Below are 16021 nucleotides of genomic sequence, written 5' to 3'. Positions count from 1 at the left end.
ACAGCCTTTGTGGTTATGCATGTCTTTGTGGGGATATTTTTTGGCCTGTCGTCACTTAGTCAAATGTTTTATGCAGGGTTAGGATGAGTTTTGTGTTTGGCCTGTGTGTTCCTTGATTTGGATGTATGTGTGCTGACTTTTTTTACATTTCCCTCACTTCTCACATAGGATGTGCACCTATGGGCATGATGTGTTAATGTACACAGGTCTGATGCACAAACTGTACACAAAAATAAACAACCTAACCCTAACACCTAGGTTTACAATGAGTTGAGGATTACAAGAAGTAATGTGATGAATTGTTAAAGCTGCTTATCGTTTGAGGGCTGGGGGAATCTTGAATTTAGGCATGATGGTCATGAGGGTCCTCATAAGAATAGAAAGATGAAGAGATGTGTATTAACTCCGCCTAGCGGACGTGGTGTAATAACCAGCTGACGTCACATCTGGAAAACGAAACCGAGGATATGGAGTTTCCCGAGAACAGCTGGGCTCCTGACGGTATTTAAGACCTAGCAGCTTATAGTTTGCCAGTGATTTCTGGCGCCTATAACAAATATATACAGGCGACATTCTGCAGCTATTTCCTTTTATCCCACTGAAAACGACTGCACTTGAACTCAACACCTTCAAACTCGTTGGAACAGGTAGGAGAATTTTCTTTTTAATGTAGGTATCACTTGATTCAAATTGTATTTTAAAATCACCTCTTAAACCTCTGCAGTTGTGCTCCGTTGTGAAACTTTTGGCAACATTTAAAGCCATCGACGTGTAACTGGTGTAACTGTTTCTTGATGTTCGTTTGTTTTGTTTTCTGTCAGAAATGAGAAGGTTGACAGGAGCAATTTCTTACATACCACTGTACATCAGTACAAAGAAGTTACATTTCAGTAGCGAACTGATTTTATTATTTTAGTAATTCCTCTTAAGGTAAGTTCATAGGCATCTACTAAACGCAACGACATGATGAAGTAGTACACACACAATTGACTGTACGTTAATTTGACATTTTACTGTAATAGCAATAAATAAATAACAGTTTAGTATATATATATATATATATATATATATATACTTGCAAGTCAATGATGAATGGACTATCAAGCCTTATTATTTTACAGAATAATGCTTACCAGTGTATTTAAAGTATTCTTTTTTTTTGAGTGCTGAACGTATGCCTGCTTCCTCTTTCTTACCACTCAGGAAAAGCACATATAGACCGATTCCCAGCTGTATCACAGTACTGCCGAAATTTAAGATGATCTGACGCTTAGAGGAGGATTACTTCTTTTTCTTCTCAAACATATGATCATTTGGTGGAAGTGAAAGAAGAATAACTTCTCATTCACCTTATTTATAAATGTGTTAGGATCTTTTAGAAATATATTTTCTACACTTATTTGAAATGTTCCTTCATGTTACTTCTCAGAATGTGACTAAATCAACACAGACGAGATGCTCAGAGATGTTAAATTGAATCCTTGTGTCATTGTTGACATGGTACTTTTTTATTTTCTCCTGCAGAAATGTCTCATTCCAAACCCCTGCTCATTCCATGGCTGCAGACTCAGATAGACAGCGGCAAGTATCCTGGTGTCCACTGGACAAACCCAGAGCGAACAGAGTTCTGCATCCCATGGAAACATGCTTTGAGGCAGGACTCCTCTAATAGTGACATCCTCATCTTCAAGGTACCAGTTATGCACAGGCATCATAAACAGTATGAAATGAAAAAGGAAAATCTACTGTAGCAAAGTGAGATAATAATAGGAGATCTTATGCATGGATTTGACAGAACGTATCCCTTGTGTTTATATTGATCTGCAGTGATAGGAAGAAGAAAGTTCATAATGTATTAAAACGTTGTTAACCCGATGTACTTAACCTTTCTTTCTTCTAGGCCTGGGCAGAGATCAGTGGTGGTGGCAGGGCTCAGGGAGACCCCTCCGTCTGGAAGAGAAACTTCCGCAGTGCCCTCCGAGCCAAAGGCTTCAAAACCCTTAAAGACAACAAGAACGACGCCGCTAATCCTCACAAAGTGTTTCACTGGCCAGAAAAGTCAGGATCACCAGGTTAGGATACAGAACAGTCTCCCCATAGACAATCACCATTTTGGCCTTGTTTCCTGATTAACTATACAAACATTACCTACCAACAAAAATGCTGACTTAGATGTGTATTTTGACTGACATCTTGGATATCAAAGATGCATAGATATAATTCAAAATGATTGCTCTCTTTCTGGAATGTCCATCTACTATACATATACATACTTACATACTATGAAAAATGTCACTCTGCACCTTGTGTACTTTACCTGTATTCTCACGATGGGGCAGGGTGATGCTTGATGCACCTTTAAATTAGCATCATCATTTACTAGACCTTGCTGTAATGTTGTACATTGCTAAATAAATAAATATAAAGCTCAGATACTGCTCGTTTCTTGGCACATGTGTGTTCAATTCGAATTTTAAATGCACCTTTCTATCAGTTTGGCCACATGTATGGTACATACCTAATAACTCTTTACCTGATTTGGCTGATCACATTACTGTCCCTCTTGCATGATTGAGATTCATCAGGGTGATTTAAATGTATAGCATCTAAGTGATTTTTCAAGGAGATTATTAGGTTAAAGAGTTGTTTCTGAGAATACACTATGAAAAGATAGTAAGCAGACTCGTTTTTGCTTTTTTCTCACAGCAGACCTTTCTAGTGGATCCCAGGATCAAGTACATGCTGACTTACTTGAGGACTGTGGTCTTTCTACACAAGAAGTAAGTAAGTACACAGGAAGTAAAATGTAAATGTTGTGTAATTACTGCATGTGAATTCATTAAGGTGTGGGTCTTTGGTGTCCCAGAGTCAGATTGATGACCATCTCTGCTTCCCAGAAGAAGGTGCATTTTCAGGTAAGGGAGCTCCTCTGTTGCTTTCTTCTTGTGTCAACTGTGCATCTTAGAGAGAAAGATTACTTTAATGTGTACAATATTTATTATTGTTGTAGTTAGAAATGTTTAGATACCGTCTTAATATTTTAAATTAAAAATGTCTTCAGCAGACTCTACTGTCAACCATGATATTCTCCAGGAGTGTCTAAAGGGATTGAACATTGGCCCTGAAATAGGTAGACTTATGAGCACAAAACAAAGACTACTCAGTGTACTTTTCCAGAAACAGTTTTTCAGTTTCTCCAACTTTTTTCCACGCTAGGCACTGCAGACTTTGAGCCTCCTCCTGAGCAACAGCATCTCCAAAATCAGGTTTTGATTGGTGGAGACCTGTTGCCTGGGCAACAGCAGTATCCAGTAATGTTTAAGGGTCCTGGCAATGAAGCTGGGTTGCCTGAGCAACCAGCACATCCAATGGGGGAAGCTGAGGGAGGGGTCTGTGGTGGCCATCTGGCGGAGCAGTTCCTATATACCATGAACAAGACCAGAGATGGAGAAAATTTCAGTAAGTTGATGGATGTTACTGTGGAAATGAAATGTGGACCTAACTCCTGTTCACATTTCCTCATATGAAAAATGAATGTCTTTCAGAATGCTAAGTAAAAACTACACAGCCTGGAAATACAAATGATATGATGTAACAATGTATATGGGATTAACAACTAGATGCTTTAACAGAAATACACAGAAGAGAGTAGCAGGTTAACATATTTACCCATACATCCCCATTCTTTCTATATTTATAGAGACTCTGTTCAGGATATCGGTGTACTACAGAGGGGTGAAGGTGTCTGAGCAGCTGGTTGAGAATGAAGCTGGGGTCCGCTTAGTCTACAGGTAACATCATAATAAAGCTTATATCAAAAGATAAATGTTTGAAAAGTTCAGCCTCCAAAGTTTAAGGAATGGTAAGATATTTTCAGAAAAAAGCTATGTACATTCTTTCCTAAAGATGGAGGATTGATACCACCCTATCTGTGTGGTAAACATGTAGCTAATTAGTTCATATTAACAACATAAAGACTAGACACAAGGTGGGCTGGCCTGGCTGCATCCAAAGGTAATACAATCTGCCTACCAGCACATCTGAAGTTATATGTTATGTTGATTGTCATCTCTTCATCATCCTCCTAGTCTTTAGTCTTTTGGCTTCACCTTTTTCTCACACATACTGTGTGAGAGTTTTCTCTAACCCATGTCAAAAAAGTATATTTCCCAAAATGTCAAACTATTCCTGTGATGTTCTGGCAGCCATATAACCTTGCTATTCACCTGAAATGATAAAATGTTGTCTTCCCATTAGGCCTGATATGATCGGGACTGTTTTGGATCACGAATCAGGCCTGTCCTTGGTCTCTCTGCCAAGTCCTGGACCCATGCTGGATAAAATCCAAGCCAGTCTGACCCAACGCATCCTGGACAAAATAGAAAGTTTGGATGTGGGGGTGTCTGGTCACGTGGTCTTTGGCCAGCGACAAGGTGAAACTAAAGCATTTTGGAGTTTTTCCAAGTTTGACCAGAGCAGAAAGCCCCAAGAGATTTCTAAACTGCCACAGCCACTGTTCACATTCAAGGAATTTGTGCAAGGTGGGTGAAGGGAATAATTATGTTCTTTTCTGTAGGTACCTGTGAAAACATGGACAGTATCTTACAAAGCTGAATTGATAGAGTAATCAATTGTCCTCTCCCTCAAGGAATATTAGCCTTCATTGATGGGAGAGACTGCCCTCCCTGCTCCCTGTTCTTCTGCATTGGGGAGAAGTGGCCTGACCCAGATAATAGGCCTTGGGAGAAGAAACTTATCACAGTGGAGGTGAAGAAAACCTTTAAATTATTAAAACACACAGACACCGCTGTACTTGTACAGTATTTCAGTTGGCCAGAAAAGTTTGTTTTTTTATAACTATTTAAGTGATCAAAACCTCAAATTAGGAAGCTGTAGTAAACACAACGTATCAGTTTTGTCTTAGTATTGATTAAATGCTAGGAGCGAAGGAACTTATACATCAGCAGTGACAGCTTATCTCTCAGGTGTAAAGTTGTTTTTGGCCCACAATCCCATGCAGACGAGAGCATGCTGAGAAATAGAAAGCAACCTGCTTCACACTTCTTTGCTTAACCTTTTTTTTTTTTACTTTTATGGCTTGTATTAAATTAAATTTGCAACCCTGGTATGGTCATTGCATCTGACTTCTGCCTCTTTGCATTTTCTGTCTCAGGTCGTCCTGACTTCAATGGAGTTACTTAAGAACATGGCTGTTGGAGGTGGCGCATCCTCCCTGCAGTCTGTAGAGCTGCAGATGTCCCTTGAAGAGATGATGGAGTTGTACTGATGCACTTTGCTGAACCTATAAAAAGTCACTGTTTACCTTTGTTTGTAATCCTTAACCATGACAAAAACTTCTAAGAAACATACAGCAAGAAGGTACAAAGCAAACAGATGAAGTAACTGGCACCATGTGCTTTCAATTTAATGTACAGTACACATTGATAGTTTTGCAAAAATAATGAGACTATAATCAGGGAGGATTTGATGGGATTTTCTGACACCAATGATATTACTAGTGCTAGTATTTCCAGGAAGTTAGAACACATTACTAAGCTACTCTGGTGCGAATGAACTAAAGAAAAGAAGCTGTCACTTAATTTGTGTGAATCTATTCAGTATCCTGCCAATCAAAATAATTTGTTGTTGGTGAAATAACCACATTTTATTTTGGTAATAAAACAAATCCCCATTTTCCCTTTTAAACTGACCTTGCACAATGCAAAATGCCATCCAGGACCTGTCAATCATTCTGTTTAATGAGCTAATTTATGTGTTTACAGAATTAATGTTCATGTTCCAAAATAAAAGTGCTAATCACCAACTGTGGTGCTAAATAATAAAACGACTGACATGCTGTGAGCACAACAACAGTAAAACGAATAAGCTGCACTGTAACAACATAAACCATAAAGTGAGAAAAAAGGAAAGCCTGCTCGGTTACGTCACACCAAAGGTTACAATGAAACTGCGCTTAAAGGTCAAAGTGAATTAGCGACAGAGATGTGATCACAGCATCTGGAGTCAAAATGTTTTGATCTTGTATCACATGAGACGGGTTTAGCTCCATGTGCTTAACATACACCTGAGCACAACTTGGAATGGTTGCAAACTGAAAGACCAGAGATACTTCACTGAAATAAGTAAATGTGCTGTGCAGATGATTTTAATCTTTTATTTTTATTAAAGGGTCAAAGATGTTTGGAATTCACTGTATGGAAGACTAGATGAAACTATACATTGAAATACAACTAACATCAGTACAAACAATACAACCAAATTTAAATGTTTTATTAGCATCATGTTATTACCATTTATTATGATAAAATCTATTCTTAATTCAGACTTTTATTTTTAACTTAAAGCAGTGTGAGCTTTGTAATATTCTCTCTGGAGTGTATTTACATTCAGAATGGCTGGCTGATGATATCTGTGAAACTTCACAAATTGGATATTTATTAATTGGAAATGACCTGAATGAATGAATTAGACAGGGTTCAGTTCTTCTCCTCTTCCTCGGCTTCATTCTCTGACTCCGACTTCCTCTCCTCAGTTAGGGAATTTTCATTTAGTCCTGACATTGGGACCAGTTTCCCCTCTGAATCCACTCCCATTGGCTGGATAATGCTATCTCTGCAAAATGTGAGGTGTAACAGACATGGGCAGTTTATTGTTTAGTATTAGTGATCATCAACTATATTGTACCCATTTAGTCTTGCTGCCTTGAACTTTTGCTGGACACTTCGTGAAGCCTTCACTTGTTGCCACTTTAGGGATTCATATTAATAAACTTGACCCTCCTTTGCCTTCATTATTATTAGCCAAATAGTTTTAACAAGTGTTATATAGTCGCACTGACCTGGACAGCCTATTGAAGAGCATGATCAGCCTCTTAGCCTCCTCCTCCTTCTCCTCCTCTGTCATGCCTTCCATGGGGTCTGGCTGCTCCGCCTCCACCCTTCCCGTTACCGGGTTGATGCGATCTTTGACCTGTCGGTACTCCTCAGTGTCTGAGTCGGAGTCGCTGGAGTACTGGACATCAGAAGGAGCGGTCCTGGGGCCTTGGCCAGCCAGCAATCCCCTGGTGGCCAGCAGGCCGGCTGCATTACCATAGCCTGTGTACTTGACAAAACGCCTTACTGTAAAAAGAATGAGGGGTAATAAGAGATAAAGGGTACAGTGCAGTACAAAGACATAGTGAGCAGGGCATCACTAATGAAAATGCTTGTTGTTGACAGACCACTAAACTTTAAATGCTAGACTTTCAAAATAAAGGCGACTGAATTATAACTGGATTTAGGAATATTTCTAATTCCATTGTGATGGCTGCCCTTTAGGTATGAATAGAAAATAGACACAATTTAATAGGAAAAACAATAATTTAAGTGTTTAGGAGGTTGAAAAACATCCATATTCTTATTTTTCCTTATCTGTTTAAAATCAAGTTATAAAGCATAGTATCTCCGCTATCTTGATCTCAACTGATAATTTCAACATTACATTTATTTTTTCATAACTACACTTTGTAATTCAATTTTTCTAAGTGTAAGGTCTTACCATTTTCCTTGCAGAGGACAAATATGAGGTCAGCTGCACAGTGTTTCAGGTCTGTGTCCAGATGAGTCATGAGACGAATTAGACGACTCTTCACTGTTGTGCCTTCCTCTGGCCTTTGAGATACATCTCTCAGAGGAGGCAAGATCTAATGAAGGGGAAAGCTTCGATTAGGTTTTTATACTTGAAACAATACTAGCGCCAAACATCGTTAAAACACTGCAACAACCACCAATTTAACATTCTTAAAAAGATAATTAATATTTAGAGAAATGTTAGTACATGTTTCCTGATGTAGTGCCGTGTTTCTCTGTGGGCCCTGCAGCTCTCTATCAGCAGATTGAGGACCGGTGTCAGCTTCTCTTTCATCTTCTCACCCTGGAAACCAAAAATGTCACTGTTCGTGAATGATCTTTATATTAAAGTAAAACTCTGGACTTTTTAGCCTGGCCAGTAAGCATTCCACCTCTTCTCTGACTAACCGACTCGAGGCGTCTCTCCATGAACATCAGCAGGGTGTGGACACAGTCCATGTTGACGCCCTGGCACTGCTCAGAGTTGGGCTCCAGAGGCATCGTGAGCAGCACGTCAAGACACTGAAGAGGCAGCGCTGACAACAGGTTGACTGTGTGACTGAGGGATGGACAGAAAACAAACGAGAGCACAGATTAGTATTTTGCATAATACTACAAATGTTAAACTGAGGGATGAAATGAGAGCAATATGAATTTATATCAAGGGTGGTCAGTAAGCAAATTGCATAAATGCTCCTACACAAGTTGAGATTTCTTTCTATCTAACCCTCTCTGGTTCACGCTCACCCCTGCAGTTCATCAGTGTCTTCAGACAGCATGCACTTCCTCCTCAGACAGATACGCAGGATGGCCACCAGGTGTCGGTAAAGAGCTGCATCACACTGCGGATGGAGGAAAAGGAGTACGGAACAGCTCATTTCACTCTGTAAGGCCGTTAATCTGGGCTGATTAAGTATGAAAGAAAATTTAGAGACATGTTCTGAATTTCCTTTGACAGAAAGAGGTGATGAGAGAAGGTAGCTGTGATGTACAATAGTACCATCTTCACTGTATTTGTTCACATGTTAAATATGTTTGTTGTGTGGACTTTTTTCTCCAGCTTCTCTTAATAAACCTAAAGGCTGAATTATAACGCCCGCCATACTATTCACCGACCTCGCTTGGCTCCTGCCTGTGAGTGCTGTAGGTGATGTTAAAGAGGATTTTCAGGATCTCTGTGATACGTTGAGAGGCTTCCAGAGAGATGGGAGGCTCTGCTGGATCCAGCACACACTCATACTGGTCTTTCCACTGTATCTCCAGGCAGCTTTCCAAGGCTGCTGTGAGGATGGATACCCCTCCCTCCTGGAAGAGAAAGGTATTGAGCATAAGAGCAGGGAGGAAACCAGCACTCATATCAATATTATGATAAACTGGAGGTGGCCTGATAAACTAAAGTAGATTTGTAGTTAACACTGTGTGTTACCATTTGAAGCTGAGTCCTGAGCTCTGGCCTCAGTGCAGTTATGAGGAACAGGAGGCGTAGTTCATAGAACTGCACACTGGAGGAAGACGAGCAACTGACACTGGAGGACAGACGATTTATGAGACCGCACATGAGCCTGATTTGTAAAAAAAGAAAAAAAAAGATGTGGCCCAAACCAAAATGAAAGCAGTGAGATTAGACATACACAGTTATGTTCGAGGTTGCTCTTTCCATTTCTATCTCACTGTGGGATTTAAAGAACATGCATGAGCTTGTTGCTTTTAATCAAAGGTGTGTGTGTGTGTGTGTGTGCACACAGAATGAATGTATAATTAGCAACATCATAAAATAGTTTTTGAACAGGGTGTCTCCACTTTCATTACTATGAATTTATGCCTGTGTGATTGCAGCTAAAAAAGAAGGTTGATATTATCACATACAGTATGTGACAACAGGGATTGCTTCTTTTTTGCCACTTAACTTACTACTTACAGCTACTTACTGTAGCTCTAAGTTAGGACTTTTCTGTGACAATTAACAGCACAATAAACGTAGAAATACTAGAAAAGCAAAGCCAACACTATCTTGGACTGCCTTGTTGTGTGTGTGTTCTCGACCTGGGAGGAAACCCACCTGAGAGCACTGAACCTTTCCTGTGCCCAGGTGCTGTTATACACCACGTTACATAACACCTTCATGGCTTCTTTTCTCTGCGCCTCCTCTCCTGACTCCCCCTCCTCTTCCTCCTCCTCTATCTTGCTCTTTCTGCGGTCCCTCCTCCCTCGCTCCAGAGCTTTGTGATGGATGCCGCCTCTGTACATTTCGTTTATGCTCGTTCTGTGGATCCCAGACCAGCTGTCCAGATCTCTGCCTTCTGTGGTGCTGATGTCACTCTTGGGAAGCTCATCAGGGGCAGAGTGCTCTTCATTTTGACCACTAGGTTCAGTGTCACCTTCGACCTCTTCAGGATGACACTGCACCACTTTGGCCTCAGCAAGAGAAGCAATGATGTTATCATAGAAATCAGAATCAGGATCATTGGCTTCGTCACTAGCATCGCTCACGGTGAGCCCGGCTAGATTGGCAAATGTCATCAGAGCACTGTCAGTCACCATGGGGCCTAGCACCCTTTTGTCTCTGGACAGGATCCTCAGGGTACGTAGAGATACTCTCAACAGATGACATTTCACCTCTGTTCTTATGAACCTCAGAAGGACAACTGCTAAATTCTGAGGGGAGGAACAGAAACAAAGGTGTTGAGTTAATGAGCCTTTCTCAAAGGAATGAGTGACAGAGAAGGACACTTACCTGTCTGAGGATGAGGCCTCGATCCTCCTGGTCAGACTCGTCATAGTCTGAGTCTGAATCTGTGTACTCTCTCACTTTATTCGTCCTGAACTGGTTGAGCAGGGCAAAGACTCAATAAGATCAAATGTTTTACACTTTATTGCACTTATTCATTTATGAATTTATCATTAAATTTTTTTCCGACTGTGGCAACTTTGTACCTCATCTAGTTTTCTTTGCTTTAGGAGGTGGGCAGTCCAATTTCAGTTGGCAATGTAGCAGAAGAGTGAGAAAATGTTAGCATTATACAACATTGTGACACGTGGGCTATATTCACTCTGTTATATAATATTTTAACTTTAAAAATTAACAAATTATTAAATATATTAATAATTGACTGGTCTCTGTCTGTTCAAATTAACAATTTATCAATACACAGAAGCATGAAAAGAAACAAGAAAAGATAAAATTTAATCATGGAAAAAAAAAAGAATATTTCTCTGAAATAAAAATTAAAATAAAATAAAAAATGTAACTAAATTAAAATGCATTTATTATTCATTAAAATAACAATGTAAAATTAAGAATATAACTATATATATATATATATAACTATATATAACTATATATATATATATATAACTATATATATATATATAACTATATATATATAACTATATATATATAACTATATATATATATATATATATATATATATATATATATATATATATATATATATATATATATTAGAAACTAAATAATTACATTCTATTGTTTTGAAAAATTAACTATACTTTGAAGGAAAGTATTCAATTTAAGAAATGTTTTCAATTCAAATTAAATGCAACTTTGCAGTTGTAGAGCAGCGTGGTTGTGGAGTGGTTAGTGCTGTGTGGAGTTTGTATGTTGTCCCCATGCTTGGGTTCTGTTAATGTTAGCTAATTGCCTGTGGGTGTGAAAGTGAATGGTTGTCTGTCTGTGTATGTTGTCTTTGTGTTAGCCCTGAGATAAACTGAGATGACAGCTGGGATATCCAGTCCCCCGCAACCCTGAACAGGATAAGCGGTTACAGATAATGGATGGACCTACAATTGTAATAAAAATAAATAAATAAATGAATAAATAAATACCTCTAATTATAAGTCAGGTTTGTTCATATTTCAAGTTATTAAATTACATTTAAACAAAAGATGTTTTTACTACTTTTAGCCATAGAGTGCAGTGTCTTGTGAATAGATTTGCTGTTCACTGGCTGCAAATGCCTAAGCTGAAAGTGTGGACTAGATTAACACGCAGTATGTTACTCAATGCATGGAGAGAGGATCAGGGATAGAACTGACATGGCAGAATTATTAATCACAAACAGACTGTGGAGTACAGGTGGGGGTGGGGGAGTTTAAGGTACAATGAGGGCCACAAAGAAAAGGTAAGGCTTAAAGAATACAGGAGAGGTGATGAGAGTAAACTTCCAACTTACTTTCCTTCTTCCTCTCTGCTCAGCATCAAAGAAGAAGCACTGGGCATACTGTGGGATAAGCAACCGTGTCATAAGTGGCCTGCAACTTTACCGAGCAACAGTTTATTGTCCAAACATGGGAACGTGTGAGCTTCTGTGTGATGTTACCTCTTTGTTGAACTGCTGGAGCTGCATCTGAACACCATTCTCATCCCCCTGCTTAATGCACTGGATAATCCCCTCCACATCCACGTCCATACTTCCTTCACACACACGGCCATAGAGAGGAATAATCATTGAGGTAATAACAAAATAATGATGATGGTAAAGATGGAGGTGGCAGAGGTTATACAGTATGGGATGCAAAGTGACAAAAAAGGCTGCTGTATTTGTTTTCTGTAATGTACTCACACAATCAAAACATAAATCGGAAAGTGTGTAATTAAAGCGCAAAAATAATAACAATTAGTATCATCATCACCATAAATGCTTTACGGCTACTGAAAGCTGCATCTTTATCTTGCGTATGATAATTCTCTGTATTGCCATACATTTAGTGTATTGTAGAAAATACATGATTTACAAAAGAAGCAGGGAAATAATTTTTACAACATATTTTGTCTGGACTTACCTTAAACTTAAACTTTACTATCTTAGGTTTGCCAACCTAGAATGCTGCCACTGCTCCAACTTTGCTTCAGCTCTTGTCCCAGACATACGATGTGTGCAGAGTGTTCTGGCTTTGAATTTGCACCATTCACTTGCTTTCCAGTCACTCTCATGCACTCAGTCTAAACCCCTCTCTCTCTCTCTCTCTCACCCTCTCTTTAATCCAGGAGAGATGCAGAGTGTTTGTGGTTATAATCCACTAATGGACTCTCTCTGTGTTGACCTGTTACAGGTTTTTCCAGAGTTGAGCTGCATAACCTCTTTCGCTCTCTCGCAGTCCAGTTTTACTTAAATCTGTTGATGCAGGAAATTAAAATTAAAACAACCATTAAGATGTTTTTCTGTATCGTGCTTCTCTAGCTGTTGCATAACACCACACCAGAGCTACTGCTGACTAAGCTGCACTTGTAGATTTACATAGGACAACAGTTTTTTAAGTTAATAATTCACAGCTTGAAATTACTTTTATCGCAAAATCTTCCCTAAACTTTCCACTTGCAATTTGTGTACACCTCATCATAATGTTGTCCACTCCCCACAAGATGGAGCTATTTTTATTGTTGTATCAATTTGTTTTTTTAAGTCTTTTGCACAATACAGTATGTGTAACTGTGGATTGTACAGTATATTGACAGTGGTAATCTTTACCAGATCAGCAACAGAAAAAATAAACTTTGGATTTAAATCCAATAAATGAACTGTTTGTGTTTTCAGCTTTCTCTAAAAAAAGGCATCCATGTAACATGTAGTAAAGTGTCTCACATGGCTTTAAGATGACACGTGTGAGAAGATTATATGCAGCTGAATGACAGGTTTTCCTGACAGGATGTTCATATTTGTGCCCTGTGGGTAGAGGAAACATGGCTATTGGGCTAAAGTTGCTGGCTGGTGGCTGCACACTTACAACAGGATACACACTGTGTGAGCGATAGCAGGAGAAAAGTCACAGGAGCGCTGACAAAGTGCTCTCTTGGAAGTTCACGCATATTCCTTTAAGATGGACTGTACACTTGATATCAACAAATCTGATTGACAAGCGGCTGATGGTCTTTAGTGACCTCTACAACCAGTGGAAGAAAACAACTATTGTCAAGTCTTCTTCTTTTCCTTTCGCTGTTCCCTTTCAGGTGTCGCCACAGCGAATCATGTGCCTCCATCTAACCCTGTCCTCTGCATCCTCTTCTCTCACACCAGCTAACTTCATGTCCCCCCTCACTACATCCATAAATCTCCTCTTTGGTCTTCCTCTAGACCTCCTGCCTGCAGCTCCAACCTCAGCACCCTTCTACCGATATAGTCATTATCTCTCCTCTGAACATGTCCAAACCATCTCAATCTGGCCTCTCTGAGTTTTTCTCCAAAACCTCTAACATGAGCTGTCCCTCTGATGTCCTCATTCCTGATCCTGTCCATCCTCGTCACTCCCAAAATGAACCTCAACATCTTAAGCTCTGCTACCTCCAGCTCTGCCTCCTGTCTTTTCTTCAGTGCCAGTGTCTCTAAGCCGAACAACATCACTGGTCTCATCACCGTCTTGAACATGTTTCCTTTCACCTGACACTTTTCTCCACCCATTCCAACCTGCTTACACCCGCCTCTTCACCTCTTTTCCAGACTCTTTGTTCCTCTGAAACATTGACCTCAAGTACTTAAAGTCCTGCACCTTCTTCACCTCTGCTCTCTGTAACCTCACCAGTCTACTTGGGGCCTTCTCATTCACGCACATGTATTCTGTCTTACTTCGGCTAAGCTTCAGTCCTCTGCTTTCCAGAGCAGACCTCCACCTCTCTAGATTTTCTTCCACCTGCTACATCACACCTCACCACGGTCTTACAGCTCTCATACATGTCATGCACCACTCTAACATACTTCTCTGCCACTCCAGACTTCCTCATACAATACCACAGCTCCTCTCTCGGCACCCTGTCATACGCTTTCTCTAAATCTACGAAGACACTATGCAACTCCCTATGACCTCCTCTGTACTTCTCCACCAGCATCCTCAAAGCAAATACTGCATCAGTTGTACTCTTTTTACGCGTGAAATGCTCACCTCAGCCCTTAGGCCAGCTTCCACTACTCTTTTCCAAAACTTTATTGTTTGACTCATCAGTTTTATTCCTCTACAGTTGTCACAGCTCTATACATCTCCCTTGTTCTTAAAAATCGGCACCAGTACACTTCTCCTTCATTCCTTGGTCATGCACTTACTCTCCAAGATCTTGTTAAACACTCTAGTCAGAAACTCTACTGCTACCTCTCCTGATGACATATCTCCACAGGTATGTCATCAGGACCAACTGCCTTACAATATAATGTGTCAGAACCCATATACAGTATTAATGTTCCTATACAGCTTATGGAGACTAAATTGCACTCAATTCAAGTTAAAGTAACGCTCCCAAAGCTAGACAGCAACAGGTGTACAGGAACTCACATGCCATGAGGCAGTGTTTTCTTTACACGTCATCCCTGCTAGCTAACCTTTTAAGAGGAAACTCTTCATTAAAAAGCACTTGGTAAAATAAGTGACTAATTCTACGTGAAATCATTCTCAGATATCATCTGACTGCTAATAATCTCAGGTGCATGAGCAACAGTGATGATTCACTGGACAACAGCTGCCATCTAGGGAGCACACAACAATAGACTCGAGACGGGAAGTTGAGAGAAGGAAAGAGGTTGGAAGAAACAGAGTGTGGAGATAGGATGAATGTAAACATGACACTGAATTTATGAAAACATCAGGAATTGTTGGATTTCCAAACAAATAGTTAGAAAGTTGATTGTTTTTTTCTTTGATGATTGTAAGTGGACTAATTAATTTGCTTTAATTTAATCAATAAGTATTAAAAGGAGGAAAGGTGTAAGGATCACGTTGTTTTTGAAACGCTATATGTGGGGGATGGATGTGAGAGAAGGACACTTCAGGAATAAACATGGTGACGGCAAATGTGACACAAGGGAAAAAGGCACAGGAAAAATGGGGCGATAAAGAAAAGCCTGGAGGAGAACTGGGGCTATTTTGGGCTCTGCAGGCTTCCTGCAGGTGATGGAAATGAAAGAATGATTTCTGAAACAATTGCTCAGCAGCAAGTGGAGTGGGGGGAGGGGGTTGGCGGTGTGAGTGGAGCTAAGAGTGAACATAAGAATCAAAGTAAACATCCAACAAGGTTCAAGGTCACTTCAAGTTTAAGTACAATAATGTGTATGGAAGCTGTTGTTCAAAGCTTGTTTGTGTTAGAATCACAGCCCTTGCAAATAAAATACTAAAACTGCCAACATCACTGATTAATTATGAGCGTGGGAATTAGTCTGGCAATGTAATGACCACATTAGAGACACCCCCCCCACACACACACTATAAAAGGGGAGAGGTGGACAGGGATGACAGAATAGGGCATCCCACAGTCTATGAAACTCGACCCTCTGGATTGATAAATTAGTCAGAAAACTACGACTGGTTGTTACATTTTCTTAGTGGTAAGTGCATTTATTTGTGTTTTTAATTTTTAATTTTAAAGTGGTTGCTAATTTGTATTCGGACATGTT

General features: G+C 39.8%; 2 protein-coding genes across 6 annotated transcripts; one reads left to right on the top strand and one right to left on the bottom strand.

The window, feature by feature from the left end:
* Window positions 1-481: 481 nt before the first annotated feature.
* Window positions 482-5824, top strand: irf3 (interferon regulatory factor 3). 4 transcript variants are annotated; one of them, XM_067488900.1, is made up of 11 exons: window positions 482-647; window positions 1525-1691; window positions 1901-2072; window positions 2710-2780; window positions 2867-2915; window positions 3065-3130; window positions 3217-3459; window positions 3701-3791; window positions 4258-4541; window positions 4649-4767; window positions 5174-5824. In XM_067488900.1, the coding sequence occupies exons 2-11, from the start codon at window positions 1527-1529 to the stop codon at window positions 5285-5287; spliced, it is 1374 nt and encodes a 457-aa protein (XP_067345001.1). In that variant the 5' UTR covers window positions 482-647; window positions 1525-1526; the 3' UTR covers window positions 5288-5824. The 4 variants fall into 4 exon arrangements, with proteins under 4 accessions (XP_067345001.1, XP_067345000.1, XP_067344998.1 ...); XM_067488899.1 differs by having other exon boundaries at window positions 3062-3130; XM_067488897.1 differs by having other exon boundaries at window positions 2707-2780; window positions 3062-3130.
* Window positions 5825-6069: 245 nt separating this feature from the next.
* Window positions 6070-15735, bottom strand: si:dkey-94f20.4 (synembryn-A). 2 transcript variants are annotated; one of them, XM_067488896.1, is made up of 14 exons: window positions 12432-15735; window positions 11969-12063; window positions 11822-11869; window positions 10563-10580; window positions 10363-10452; window positions 9688-10283; window positions 9055-9190; window positions 8745-8933; window positions 8376-8470; window positions 8037-8187; window positions 7837-7932; window positions 7558-7702; window positions 6860-7139; window positions 6070-6633 (listed from the first exon to the last, which is right to left on the bottom strand). In XM_067488896.1, exons 2-14 carry the CDS (start codon window positions 12056-12058, stop codon window positions 6498-6500), a joined length of 2070 nt encoding a protein of 689 aa, XP_067344997.1. In that variant the 5' UTR covers window positions 12059-12063; window positions 12432-15735; the 3' UTR covers window positions 6070-6497. The 2 variants fall into 2 exon arrangements, with proteins under 2 accessions (XP_067344997.1, XP_067344996.1); XM_067488895.1 differs by lacking the exon at window positions 12432-15735 and having other exon boundaries at window positions 11969-12425.
* Window positions 15736-16021: the final 286 nt, after the last annotated feature.

This window comes from Channa argus, chromosome 20 (assembly GCF_033026475.1).
Source record: "Channa argus isolate prfri chromosome 20, Channa argus male v1.0, whole genome shotgun sequence".
In the NCBI taxonomy this organism is placed as follows: domain Eukaryota; kingdom Metazoa; phylum Chordata; class Actinopteri; order Anabantiformes; family Channidae; genus Channa; species Channa argus.
The sequence above is the reverse complement of the archived record's forward strand: the minus strand, read 5'-3'. Positions and strand labels throughout refer to the sequence as shown.

Coding starts and splice junctions, on each gene's coding strand:
- irf3 (XM_067488897.1), top strand. CDS start 1,527: ATGTCTCATTCCAAACCCCTGCTCATTCCATGGCTGCAGACTCAGATA. Junction 2,781..2,866: donor GTGGTCTTTCTACACAAGAA/GTAAGTAAGTAC, acceptor TTGGTGTCCCAG/AGTCAGATTGATGACCATCT. Junction 3,792..4,257: donor GGGGTCCGCTTAGTCTACAG/GTAACATCATAA, acceptor TCTTCCCATTAG/GCCTGATATGATCGGGACTG.
- si:dkey-94f20.4 (XM_067488895.1), bottom strand. CDS start 12,097: ATGATTATTCCTCTCTATGGCCGTGTGTGTGAAGGAAGTATGGACGTG. Junction 10,284..10,362: donor GAGGCCTCATCCTCAGACAG/GTAAGTGTCCTT, acceptor TCCTCCCCTCAG/AATTTAGCAGTTGTCCTTCT. Junction 7,933..8,036: donor TGGAGAGACGCCTCGAGTCG/GTTAGTCAGAGA, acceptor TTTGGTTTCCAG/GGTGAGAAGATGAAAGAGAA.